This window comes from Pipra filicauda, unplaced genomic scaffold (genome assembly GCF_003945595.2).
Source record: "Pipra filicauda isolate LSUMZ 115617 unplaced genomic scaffold, ASM394559v2 scaffold114_size2234877_pilon, whole genome shotgun sequence".
In the NCBI taxonomy this organism is placed as follows: domain Eukaryota; kingdom Metazoa; phylum Chordata; class Aves; order Passeriformes; family Pipridae; genus Pipra; species Pipra filicauda.
Genome location: NW_024103596.1, coordinates 1,291,446 through 1,304,951, shown reverse-complemented (window position 1 = coordinate 1,304,951; position 13,506 = coordinate 1,291,446). Strand labels below are relative to the sequence as shown.

Genomic DNA, 13,506 nt, shown 5'->3' with positions numbered 1-13,506 from the left:
GGAAGAAAATCCCAAAGACAGCAGCTGCTAAAGAGCATCCCGAGTTTATTTGCCATCGCTTTCCCTCGTAGCGGAGGGGGTGACTGTACACATCTCATGCCAATGCACCGGAGGCAGGGAACAAAAGCAACGCCCTGGGCCCGAATTCAGGAGCACTGGGCAGGATCAATTCTCCCCAAGACATGGCAATAAATAAGGTTTTATTCTTTTAAAATTTTTTTTATTATTATTTTTGTTGGGTTTTTGTTTTTGTTGTGTTTTTTTTTTCCTTTTTTTTTCCCCCCAGGAAACAAGACTCTCACTTTCTGGAACTGTACAAAATTTACACAGCGAAGGGAGGAGGAGACATTTGGCCTTGTCGAAGGGGGATGGAGAGCAGCGGGCACGGCTCTCCCCTGTCCCCCTCCCCACCAGTGCCAGCAAGGCCGGGGGCTTGGCACAAAGCAGCATCCAAGGATGGGGAGGGGGGAGGCACGTGGATGCAGCTGGGGCAGCTCCTGCAGCACCAATGCACCCAGCTGGAGGGGCAAGGAGGGACAGGGACAGACCAGTGATGTGCTTTCTTGTGTGGCTTTTTTTTTTTTTTTTCATTTTTATTCTTTTTTCCCCTTTGCTTTCAGAGCTCCCAATGCCCCTGGCAGCAGCCAGCTGAGGGGATCCACCCCCAGCCCTCCCTGATGGATGGCAGTCTGGGGTCATCAGCATCACCCCAGAGCCAGAGGGGATGGCAGGGACCCAGAGGCTGGGGCACCCCTGTGGGGTTGGGACAGAGCTGGGCACCCCGGGCAGAGAGCGTGGAGCTGGATTTTATCCATGGAGCTGAATGTCTGAGGGTAGGGGATGCGGACTGTGCTGGGGGAGACAGGCACATGGGTTTTGAGCAAGGGGCTGGTGCTGGGTGGGCCTGGCCAGGAGCAGACCCCATGGGGCTTGCAGGATGTGCCAAAGTCACCTGAATCCTCCCTGGATGCCTGCACCCACCCTTGGTGCCATCAGCCCCATGGCACCAAAGGACATCGGTGGCCTATACCAGGGACATCTCACACCCCAATCCCCTCCACTCCCCACCATGCAGCTGCTTCTGCAGCTGACAAAATACTCTTTTTCCCCTTTTTGGGGGGAATTTTTTGCAATACCCTCAGAGCAAACATTGCCCACCTCTCCCACCCACCCTTCCAGCAGCTGCTTTCCAGGTGCCAGCCCCAAGCATCCCTGCTGGCTCCACCACAGCCCAGCTTGGCCAGTGGGCATCCCGAGCCAGAGGCATTGTTTTTTAATTCCTCCTCATCGCGTGACCATGGTGAAACCGCAGTGATGCTCCATAAACACTCCTGTGTGCCCAGGGATAAATCATGGCCCCGCGGCCACCACGCCAGGAGCAGGCAGGATCTTCCCCGGCGGCATCGCTCCGGGCAGCGGGACAGTGGCCCCGCTCGGACACGTCCGCGGCAAAATAAACCCTTCTACAATATAGATTTCTCTTTCTGCTGAGGCTCCGGGCAGCGCCGAGTTGCATTTCAACTCCGTATCGAAAAATAACTCTTGAAAATAGCAGCGGTGCTCGGCTGGGGGGTGCGGGAACTGCGGGGCTGGCGCGGGTGCCGGGACGGACTCTGCCATCCCTGATTGTCCTTCTTTCCCTCCCGCTGTCCCACACCACGGCCGTGCCCCAGCCCTGCGCCGGGTCCTCGCCGTGCATCCCGTGCGCCGACACCTCTCTTGTGCTTACACCCGAAGGCATCCGTGCCCCCCGCCCCGAGCACAGACGCCCCTACCCACCGCCAGTGCTGCCCGCCCCTCCCTGCAGCCCTCCGGGGCCAATTCCCATGGGAAATCCTGGAAAGGTCAACCGCCGGCGGGTGCCCTCAGTGCTGCGCTTGCGGGCTGGGGGGAGAGCGAGGGGGCCGGGGCGGGGGGCGAGCAGCGCTTAGAAAGGGGGGTGATCCATGTCGTCCAGCCAGGAGGCCGGGCTGGTGGGAAAGTCTGGGTACCCGACGCTGCTGCCCGTGGAGATGTCGGAGGTGGGGCCCCCCCCGGCCATGGCCCGCAGCGTCTGACTCACCCCCTGCGCCCCGTGGGCCACCAGCCCCAGGCTGCCGTCCATGGCGTAGTCCAGCCCGTTCAGCAAGGGCGGGTGGGACGGCAGGGAGGAGATGGAGGACGGCGACTGGGGGAGGCCGTAGGGACTCCCGTCCCGCAAGTCCTGGTACGACTGTCCCGTCCCCTCCATGGAGAAGCCGCCGTTCAGCAACTGCCCGCCCGCCACGGCCCCCACGGTGCCGTAAACCCTGTTGTTGTGGCCCAGCTCGGAGAGGATCTGGTCTTCTGCCGGGGAGAGGAGGGACAGCAGAGGTGGGGGGTCAGCGCAGGGGGTGGCCCCGCGGCCCCCCGGCCCCGCGCGGGCGCCCCGCTCACCGCGGAAGCTGAGCTCGCTGTCGCTGACACCGCAGTCCTCGGCCGAGCTCTCCTTCTCCAGCTTCCCACCCCCGCGGCTCCGCTTCACGCTCTTGTAGAACTGCCCCCAGCGGTGCCGCCCCGCGTCCTTCTTCAGCCGCTTCTCCTTGGCCCGGCGGTTCTGGAACCACACCTGGGGCGGGAAATGGGGACATCGATGGCACCGCGGCACCCTGGCACTCCTGCGTGCCAGCGCTCCTGCATCCAACACCCATGGAACTGCTACATCCCTGCACCTCTGCTACCCAACACACTCCAACCCCACATGCTAGCACCACTGCAATCCAGCACTCCTGCACCTCAGCATGCCAACACCCCGGCACACCAGCATCCCAGCATCCCTGCAACCCAGTATGCCAGCTGGGGAGGGGGGGGCCACATGGATGCGGCACCAATGCGCCCAGCTTGGAGGGCAAGGAGGGACAACAAGGAGGGACACACTCATACAACCCAGCACCCCTAAACCCCAGCACCCCTAAACCCCTGCAACCCTGCATGCCAGCACCCCTGCACCCCATCTCCCACACCTCCATGCAATCCAGGACCCAAACATCCCTCCAGCCCAGCTCCCGAGCAGCCATGCCACCCCAATACCTCTGCCACTCCTGCATCCCCTGAAATGCAGCACCCAGACACCCCAGAGGGACCTCAGTGTCGCCCTTCTCTGGGGGCAGGGTGGAGAGGGGCACCCCCACGGCCTCACCTGCACCACCCTCATGTCAAGCCCCGTCTCGGAGGAGAGCTGCTCCCGCACGTGCCGGGCGGGCTTGGGGGAGTTTTTGTAGGCATTCTTCAGCGTTTCCAGCTGCTTGGCTGTGATGGTGGTCCGGGGCCGCTTCGCGCCCGCCTCGGAGTCATCTGCAAGTGAAGCAGGCGGTACCATCCCCGAACTGCCAGCCCACGGCATTGGGAATATCTCCCCAGAACCAGCCGTCCCAGAGCCTGCAGGGACACCTTCCCACAGGCTCACCAGTGGCACGAGCCATGGCCGGCCCTCGGTGTGCTGTGCCCCTCGCAGCCCCTGAGGGGTCCCTACCGTTCTGCTTGGCAGTCTCGTAGTCCTCCTTGCAGACCAGCCGCCCGTCCTCCATCAGGTAGAACTCATCCCCCGTGGCCAGCTGCCGGCTGCAGATGATGCAGGCGAAGCAGTGGAGGTGGTACACGAAGTCCTGGGCCTTGCGGACCACCTGGGTGGGGGGGATGCCCTGCTGGCACGCCGTGCATTTGGTCCCGAAACGCCTGCAGGGAGAAGCGGGTGACCCTGAGCCCCCCGGCGAGGTGGGCTTTGCTGGGCAGAGATGGGACTGGGACCAGCAGACAGGGCAGAGTTTAAACCAGCAATCAACCTTATTATGCATGACACTTCACACGGCGGGGGGTTTATCTTCCTCAGAGTGAGAGACCGGCCTAATGGAGCTGAGGAAGGTTTGATTTTAATGGTTCTTTTAACTAATGCTTATAGGCTGCCTGATTTTCCCCTGCAAGGACAGTACATATTTCATCGACATTAATACCAAATAAATTAATTACGCCGCCCCGCTGGCAAGATGAATCCCAGATTAATGCAGAATGATGGGGCTCTTACACCATAACGAGGGCCTGGCAGGGGCATTGGGTGGGCTGCTGTGGGGCAGGTGTTGGAATGAGCAAAGCCACCAGCTCGGCTGCAAGGAGTGTGCAAGGAGTGTGAAACAGCATGAAAGGGGGGTGCAGGAATGGGACAAGGAGTGTGGAAGGCACATGCAATGGGTGTGGGAGGAGTGTGCTAGGAATGTGGAAAAAGCATGCAAGGAACACGTGGAATGGTGTGGAAGGAGCATCCAAGAAGTGAATTCCCTGAATTAACAGCATGAGGGTGACACACGCCATGAGGTGGTGGCAGCACAGGAGAAAGTCAAGAGTAAGTGGACATTCCGCTGGTGTTTTCAGCAACAGATGCTGTGGGATTGAGATGGGGCAGATGTCCACCTCCCATTGGCACCACAAGGGCTCTGCAGGGTCTCCCCTGCTCCCTGCAGTGCCCCTAAACCCCCCATCAGCAGGACCCCAGGACACCATGGAGTCACTCTGGCATTGCAGCAGCAGCCCAGGTGAGAAAGCTATTGGAATAATCTGTCCTCTACGCCTTAAACAGCTCAATCTGCTTTGAAGGAGGCAGCCCAGGAACACCCAAGCCTTTTGGCCCCAAGGCTGCAGGGGCAGGCAGGGACAGGCAGTGGCATTCAGGGGAGCCCGGGGGGGGGGTGCAGCCATCCCACGCACCTCTCACTGTCCCCTGAGGGCTGAGCATCCCCTGATGGTGCAAAACCACCCTCAAGCCCCATGGTTACCCACGCTCTCATGCCCTGTGGAAAGCCAGGACACAGCCACCAAGGCTGGGGCCTTGAGACAGTCCCAAAGTCACGCAGGTGTCACCCAGGGACGGGTGGCAAGCACTGGGCATGAGTGGTGCCAGCACTGTTCCAGGGTGTTGGAAGCAGAAGGTGAGGAGGAAAACCCTGGTTTGCCTCATTTTCTGGATTTGTATCCTAAAGGGAGAGTGCCTGGACATCTGCTGGGGAGACCTCAGCTGGGAGGGAAGGTGTGGGAGGGAGGGAGGGAGGGCAGGAAGGAGGGAGGGAGATATGGGAGAGGGATGTATAGGAGATGGACAGAGAGAGGGAGGGATGAAGGGAGGGTTGGAATGGAGGATAAAGGGATGGCAGGAAGGAGGGAGGGATGGATGGAGGATAAATGGAAGGATGAAGGGAGGGTTGGAATGGAGGATAAAGGGATGGACGAAGAGATGGAGGGAGTCATGAAGGGATGGTGCAAATGGAGGGAAGGAGGGAGGCCGGCATGTACATAGGGAGGGGTAGGACAGACAGACGATGCTTTTCTGCTCCAAAGGCTGAGCTGGTGCCCGCTCTGCAGCCCCCATCCTCCCTCAGCTCATCCACCCCCTCTCACAGAACACTATAAAAGCCATTTTAACACCTCCTCCAGCATCCCGGGGGGGGTTTCACACCACCTGGGAATGGCCGGTCCCAGCACAGAGACACCCATGGCTGGGGACCAAGAGCTGCGATTCGGGGGAGGGAAAAAAAAGATAAAAATCAAAAATCAATCTGATCTTTTCCGAAGCAGCTCCCGCATTTCCAACTGCCTCTGAAGTTGAGCCGAAATCCTCACGTCCTCCACAGGTTCCCTTCCCCGAAATCAATGAGCGGTGAAGGAAAGGTGAGGCAAGTGCCCGGGCGAGCGCCGAGCTGCTATTGATTGGCACCAAATAATCCAGGCAGGACCTCATCTGAGAAAGTCACTGATCTTTCAACTCCAATTAACATTGATTACCCGCACCTTTTGGGCGACTATTTAAATGACTTGGAGATTAATAGGCTGGAAAATATCAGAAGTGAAGTGTTATTACCCAGGCTGGAGCGGCTGCTTTGACCGTCGCTGGGAAGGAGAAATTCAAGCTGCATCTTTGGTCCTGATGGATGAGGAGGAGATGTGGGGGATGTGGGAGGCCTGAGAGCACGGGGATGGGCAGGCAGGTAAAGTGCTGTCTGGGGAGTAATTGTAATGGCCATCGGTTGGTTTAGCTGGCTGGTGGTGAGGGGTGACAGGTGACCCTCTGCCATCCCTTGGGAAAAACTCCCAAATGTCACCGGCAACCAGGGACCAGAGCATCTCCACTGAGAAGTCCGTTTTTAATGGAGAACAGGTTGTCCTGTCTCATGGGAGCAGGGAAACGCCAAGGCTGGGGCACTGCACAGCTCAGAGGCAGCTGCCAACGCAATCAAATGAGGTTTTCACACTAATGGGAGCAAAAAAAAAAAGGTTAAAAGAAAAAAAAAAAGGAACAAAAGAAGAGGTAAAAGGTGAAGGGAAAGAAACAGCATCAGCAAATCGCGGCGAGGCGAGTGAAGGACTTGAACAGGCAGCGTTATCGCTGCCTTGTGCGGGTTTCTCCTGCCCTCTAGCTCCGAGCGGAGCCGGGGCCGCTGCCGAACCGCCGCAGGTTGTCACCCCGAGGGGCTGAACACCCGCACTGGGGAGGCACAGGAGCATCAGGGAGATTTGGGGCTTTCAGATGGCTAAATCCCAACAACCAGCATCCAGCTTGCGGCAGCTGTAAAGCACCAACATTCCCTTCATGTTCACGACAAAAACAACAACAAAAGGCGTAGGAAGATTTTGGCGAAATTATGCTTAAAAATAGGTTGTGTGTTTGCTTCTCAGGAGGGGAGACGCCGCTTTCGGGGGGCTGTGCCCCCGAGGGGTACTCACTTGAAGAAATCCTCCTTGCAGTAGACGCTGCCGGCCCGGGAGAAGCAGCGGTCGGCCAGCTGCATCTGGCAGTCGGCACACTTGAGGCAGGAGCTGTGCCAGTGCCGGTCCAGGACCTTGAGGATGAACTTGTCCAGGATGTGCTGGTTGCAGCCGGCGCACTGGGGGATCTCTGGGCAGGGGGGGAGAGGGATGGAGAGAAGAGCAGCGTCAGCCCCCGCAGCCCCGTCGGCCCCGCGGGGCCCCCACCCGGCTGGCAAAGCCCCTCCTGGGCACATGCCAGGGCTTTGTGGGGTGAGGAGGTGTCCCAGCACAGCTGCCTTTGCCGGCCTTTGCCAAAACCCTCAGGGACAGCAAAGCCCACGGTCCCACCGGCTCCTCTGGACACAGACACACACACGTGATGCTTTTCCTTTCTGCACCCCGTTTTCCAGACCGTGTCCTGCTCCCTGACACCTGTCTCCCTGCCTGCCTCTCGCTCCCTCTGGAAAGGCATCCCACAAACCCCAAACAGGAACGCAGCCTGTTGGTCCCCATGGGCCAGGGGTTCAGCTGTGGGGTCCCTTGTGACCCGGGGGTGCAGGGCACCTCCACCTCACCGCCAAAGGCTTTGTCAACACGGACAAGTCTCTTCCCCTCCGCTCCCCCTGCATCCCGAGGACCACGAGCCACCCGTGCTGGCCATGCCGGCCCCTCCTGCAGGTGCCCCTCTCCCTGCAGTGCCAGGGCACCACATGCCTTTGCATCCTCCATGGTCCAGCATCCCTTTGGACTCCGGTTTTCCTGTGATGGGGACAGCCTGCTTTCTCCCATCCAGCCAGGGTGTTACAGGCTCCTGTCGCTGGAAACGGTTGGAAAACGTGGGATGAAGCAAGGCCAAGCTGGAGCAGAGCTATCCGGGGGTATCAGGTCCAGTTCCATCCAGCCCTCCCCACATCCAGCCTCTCACACTGTGGGAGTGTGAGAAGGAAGGCTTGCAGAAGGAAGGCTTTTCTTATGGCAAGATGTATCCCTGGCCATCCAGATTTCTACACAACGTTCACCTGTAGATACACAGCTTCCATAGATCTGGAGAGCTGGATATTTCTCTCTCTCTCTGCCCGTAGCTTGGAATAAATGGGAGGTAGAGCAAGAGTCTGCAGGAGCAGATTTCACGGTAAAAGCCAGGCACATAAAGCTGACCCATACACATGAAAGCAGATGGATTTGGGGGGAAAATCCCAGAGCTGGAGAGTAAGAGCAGGAGAGATGGTTTGTACAAGGGCTGCTCCCTCCCCAGCCTGAAGCTGCTGGCAGAAAATTCCGATGGGGAAAAGGGGGTGTTTTTTGGGAATAACGTTGCTCCAAATGCTGAGGAGGCTTAGGAGGGGCTGGGTTGTCCCCAGCCGGAGTGGCACAGCCAGGTTGCAAAGGACAAGGGATGGGAATGGCGGAAGAACGTGTCCCTGTGCTGCCCAAGGCATGGGGGAGGCGATGCAGAGGGAGAGGGGTCTACCTCTCTGGCCTGGGTGCTACCGGGAGGGAAAAAGGGGGAAAAGGGAGAATAAAAAAGGAAAAAGGGAAAAGATTAAAAAAGGAGAAAATATTTTTTAAAAAGGGAAAGAATTTAAAAAAGGAAAAGGTTTTTAAAAAGGAAAAAAATGTGAAAAAGGAAAAAAGATAAAAAAAAGGAACGAGATTAAAAAAAAGAAGAGCATAAAAAGGAAATAGGTTTAAAAAAGAAAAATATTTTAAAAGGAAAAGGATTAAAAAAGGAAAAATATTTAAAAAGGAAAAATATTTTTAAAAGGAGAAAGATAAAAGGGAAAATATTTAAAAAGGGGAAAAATTTGCAAAAAGGAAGAAGATAAAAAAAAGGAAAGGGAAGGAAAGAGAAAGAAAGAAAACGGGAAAAAAGAAAACAATAAAGGAGAAACGAAAAAGCGTGAGAGAAGAGAGAAAATGAATTAAATTGGACAAGGGAGAAAAAGAGAATAAAGGAAAAGGGAGAAAGGGAAGAAAAGGGGAAGGGGAAAAAGAAAGAAAGAGGGAAGAAGGAGAAAAAAAGAGGAAGGAAATAAAGAAGGGGGGGAATAGGAAAGAAGGTGGGAAGAGGAAGGAAGGGGGAAAGGAGAAAAAGAGCACAGAAAATAATCATATTGTTACAGCCTCAAGTAACATTATTTCAAAATCCTTTGGGGTACTGACACGTACCTCACGTGAAGGCAGCTTATTTCATTCCCCAAGTTAGACAGTTACAATCCCAGCGCCTTTCAGACCGTAGTTATTGCTGGCATTTAAGCCCCCGTCTCATTAACAACAGCAGAATAAATTCAAAAAGCAAAATTTCTACAGCTTGCATAGGTCCCTGTTTTCCTTCTCGCTTTGAGAACACCTGGATGCCTCACTCCCCTCTCTCCACCCCCGCGGCTGCAGGTGGGCACCAACCACATTTTCCACACTGGATTTGTTAAACCCGTTCGAGAGAGATGCAAAAGCCGCTGGCACCGGCGATGGCACCAGCTCAGCATCAGCCCGAGGAAATCCTTCTCGGTTATTTCACAAACGCCAGTGCACCTTTAGGAAACGTTTTATATATAAATGACTGTTTATATAACACGTGCCTGTATTTATATGTACACATCCTACATGTATATATACACACACTCACAACTAACAAGCAGCTTTCTCCTCCCTAAGAGCAGCAACACAGCTCCATTTCAACAGGCAAACAACTGCAGCCGATAACGCAACATCTCCCTTCGAATTTCCAGAGAAAACTACTTTTTTTTTTTTCTCCAAGAAGCGAACGATTTTCCTTCCAATCTCGCTGCACAAGTACAGTACCAACCCCATGCACTGTGTGTGCAATGATGTCTGTGTGTGTGCACACAGAAGTGCAGAGCTCGCACCCAGTTGGTTGCTTCCCCCTGTGCATAATAATAATAATAATAATAATAATAATAATAATAATAATAATAATAATAATGGGGGAGTTGCCAGGGGAACCAGGAGATGTCCCAGTCAGCCCATTGATTTTCAGGGAGAAAACATCTCAAATTCAAGCCCCGCGACCTGCTTTGTGCTTTGCAAGGGACGCGGCTGCCTCCCTGCCTCGCATTTATTGCGCTCGTTTCCACTAAATTATTTGGTAGAACAGGAATAAAGTTAATGGATATAATTGACACAAGAGGAATAACGCCCTCCCTTGCTGTCTTTGCCCACCAGCAAACCCGGGCTGGCTCCGTGCGCAGGGTGGTTTGATCGATGCTCCGGGGGTGGGAGGGGGGACACAGCCGCGGGGTCCCCTCCTCTCCACGCCGGGACCACCCCAGGGATGCAGCAGCCTCAATACAAACCGCTCCCCGGGGCATGGGGGGTAAGTTTGGGAGTCACGCCCCTCCCCGGGGTGATGTGCCTCCCGCCGGTGGCTGCCCGGTCGGGGATTTGGCCGTATCCCATTAAAACCCGTGGGCAGATCCGCAATCCCCCGCCTCCCCACGCAGCCTCCCACGCACGGGAACCCGAGCGATGGCCTGGCAGGGGCCCCACGCCCCCACCGCCACCGTGATTTATTAGCGGCGGGTCCAACCTCCAGCCCTGCTTCTCCCCGACGGGAAAAAAAATTAAAGAAATAACGATGGAAACGAAACAAACGCGCCGGTGGCCTCAGTAATCCCTCAGACCGCAAAAACCCCTCTGAAACCGAGCGGGGGGGATGTGGGGGCAGCGGCGGGGGGGATGCGCTCCCCGGCGCGCCCCCAGCCCGGCCCTGCCGGGCACCGCGGTGCCGAACCGGCCCCTGTTTTTGGGTTGCGTTTTGCTCTTTTAAGGGGAAGGGATGGTCACCCGCGGATGCTGCAGAAAGGGTTCCCGGGAATGCGGGTGGAAAACCGGAGCACAAAGGCGGCCCCATTTACACCCTCCCCCCGCGGTACCGGAGCCTGCACCGAACCCAAAGAAAGCAACACATTGGGGATTCCTTAAAAAGTCTTTCTGCGGGGAGGAAAACATCATTCCTTCGCATGCAAAAACCCTCCAATTCATTTCTCTGCTGCGGGCAAACGACTTTCCCAGCGGCGATTAATCACTCCCCTCCCTCCAGCCCCTTGGCCAGAGCCTGCCGGCACCCGGGCACCGTTCCCACAGGCTTTGGCACAAGTTTTGACTTCGGTGAGATTTGCAAAACAATATTCATAAATAATATTTGGAATTTTATTTTTAACAATCCCGTCTGCAAGGCTGAGCTAGGTCTGTCGGGGGCGGGGGAGGAGGGGCTCAGCTCCCCAAAATCCTGCAGAAGAGGGTGATGTAAAGAGGATGCTGTAGGACACAGTCTCTGCTAAATAAGGTGGTTAAACTGAGAGGAAAATCTGCGATTTAATAGCGATTAGAAATTAAAATGTCACGGATTTTCCTCGCACATACGATGAAATACCGAGGGGCTGCTGGGGGCTGGGAGTAGACCCCGGCTCCCCCTTGGGAAGGGGTCCCCTGCTCAGGCGCAATTCCCTTTGGCCCAGAGGGGACTGTGTACTGTGTAACTGGGACAGGATCAGGCCCCAAAGCTGTCACGACATGAAAGCAGGTGGCTGGGAGCTGGCAGCGGCCGCGGGGATCGGGCTGGAGCAGCGGGAGAACCACAGAACGATGGAAACTTTTATAGCAGCCCACTCTCCTCTATTTTACTTCTGCGGCTGTTTTTCGCACTTAAATAAACAATGATAATAGTAATAATAGCAATAACAGAAATAATAGCAATAGTAATAGTAGTAGTATAATAATAATAATATCTCGTTGGATTCTTTCCTGCTAATTGCTGACATCCATCAGTCGGTACAGGAATGACAATGTCACGGGCAGGGGAGTTTGGTGGACCCCAGAAGGGCCAAACCAGGAGCTTTGCTGGGGCGATGCTGCTCCAGAGTGATTTAGGCACCTCATTTCTCCCTAAATCAGGGGGGCCCCGAGGCCGAAGAAGTGACCTTGCCGCTGGGAACCGGTCGGGATGCGGCCGTGGGACAGACCCTGGCTGTCCCCGTCCCTGTCCCTGCACCGGTGCCGGCTCTATGCTCCTGACCGGGATTTTTCTTCCTCTCTGCTGCGGTGAATTACGGCTAAACGGCCCCACCTGCCCCCCTCCCGGAGCCCAACAACGGGACCGAAACGGGGGATAACGGGGACAGGCCTCCCCCAGCAGGATGGAGACCGGCCGCCAGCAGCCTCAGGCAGGGGCACCGGCCTCGCTCCCCGCCAAACACCCACGGAAAACGAATTACAGCCGCCCGGGGGGGGCGGGGGCCGGTGCAGGGCTCGGAACGGCGAGGGAGGCTCTGGGGGGCAATGGTGAGAGGTGGGGGGGGAACCCGGCCCGGAGCGGGCAGGTGACAGGGTGCGCACCCCCCCGTTACCCAGTGTCCCCCGACATGCGGCCGGACCCCGGCCGGGCTCTCCTGGGGCTCAGGCCCGTTTCTACCCACGCCGCTTCCCGAGCTCTCCCCCCTCGCCTCGGCTCCCTCCCCTAAACTTTTCCGGTGCCGCTCTGGGGGGCCGAGCCTCGCCCGACTGCCACCGGTGGGGTCCCCCCGTTCCGGGCCCGTAGGGACGGCCTGGGCCTCGGGAACCGTTTGGAAACGAGGAGAAAATAAAATAAAATAATAATAATAATAATAATAATAATAATACCCGCGGAGGCCACGTCTGCTCGCCTGCGCACCGGCCACGGCCGCCCCCCGCCATCCATAGGGGGTATCCATAGGGATGCGTGTGCCCATAGGCTCCCCCCGCGTGGGGCTCGGCGCTACAGGGAAGGGGGGGCCGACGGCCTCTATGGCTCACACCCGGCTGCCGGCGCGTCCTGCTCGGGTCCATCCACCTGTGGGGTCCATCTGCCCGTGTGCGCGCACACACACACACACGCGTATCCTATTTGCACCCCCACGAACGCGCTACCTGTAGCTGCTTTTTGGACAGACACGGCGGCACCGCTCCACGTTGCCCGGCCGGGCTCGCCATCCCAGCATAACCCGCACGCACACCCGCGGGTCCCTTCCCACCGCCGCCGTTCGCTGCCTTGTCGCGATAAACGATACAAGCGGGGTGTCGTGCGCTGCGGGCCGGGGGTGCGCAGGGGCGGGAGGGGATCGGGGCCACGCACACACATAGACAGACACACAGACAGACAGACACACACACACACAGACACACACACACACGCACTTGTACACGCACAGCCGGAGCCGCGGCCGCACCGTCCTCCCCATCGGGGCCGGGCCCGCATTCCCCCGGGGCACCGCTCTCCCTCCCGCGCGCTCCAAATTTTTACGTCCATTAACGGTGCTACACACTGGGAAAAACAAACGGGAAGGGCAGAGCCGGGAGCGACCGGGAGCGGAGGCACCTGCACACCCGCAGGGCGCTGCCCCGCCGGCCCGGGGCCGCCCTTGCGGCACGGAGCGAAGGAGAGAGAAGAGAAAATGGTCCTTACGTTGCACCGGCACACCGAGGATCTCGGGAAGCCCCTTGACAGCCCCTTCGGCAGCGAGCGCGGAGCTTTGCATCATTTTATTGGCCCGGGGGGCGGCGGAGGGGAGCGAAGAGGGGCGGGAGAGCGGCGGGCCGGGCCGGCGGAGCCCGGCGGCGGGAGGTGGCGTGTCCCGGTGCCGTGTCCCGGTGTCCCGGTGCCGGTGCCGCCTCCCATTCATTCCCCTGCGGGGAGCGCGCGTGACGTCACCGCCCGCAGGGGGGCGGGGGCGGGGCGGGCCGCCCGCGGCCAATCAGCGCCCGCTCCGCGCCGGAGGG

General features: G+C 57.6%; 1 protein-coding gene across 1 annotated transcript; it reads right to left on the bottom strand.

The window, feature by feature from the left end:
• Window positions 1-1,782: 1,782 nt before the first annotated feature.
• Window positions 1,783-13,268, bottom strand: LHX4 (LIM homeobox 4). The gene is made up of 6 exons (XM_027740635.2): window positions 13,193-13,268; window positions 6,727-6,898; window positions 3,491-3,693; window positions 3,158-3,312; window positions 2,416-2,587; window positions 1,783-2,325 (listed from the first exon to the last, which is right to left on the bottom strand). The coding sequence occupies exons 1-6, from the start codon at window positions 13,266-13,268 to the stop codon at window positions 1,928-1,930; spliced, it is 1,176 nt and encodes a 391-aa protein (XP_027596436.2). The 3' UTR covers window positions 1,783-1,927.
• Window positions 13,269-13,506: the final 238 nt, after the last annotated feature.

Coding starts and splice junctions, on each gene's coding strand:
- LHX4 (XM_027740635.2), bottom strand. CDS start 13,268: ATGATGCAAAGCTCCGCGCTCGCTGCCGAAGGGGCTGTCAAGGGGCTT. Junction 3,694..6,726: donor TGCAAGGAGGATTTCTTCAA/GTGAGTACCCCT, acceptor TTCTCCCTGCAG/GCGTTTCGGGACCAAATGCA. Junction 3,313..3,490: donor CGAGACTGCCAAGCAGAACG/GTAGGGACCCCT, acceptor CTTCACTTGCAG/ATGACTCCGAGGCGGGCGCG.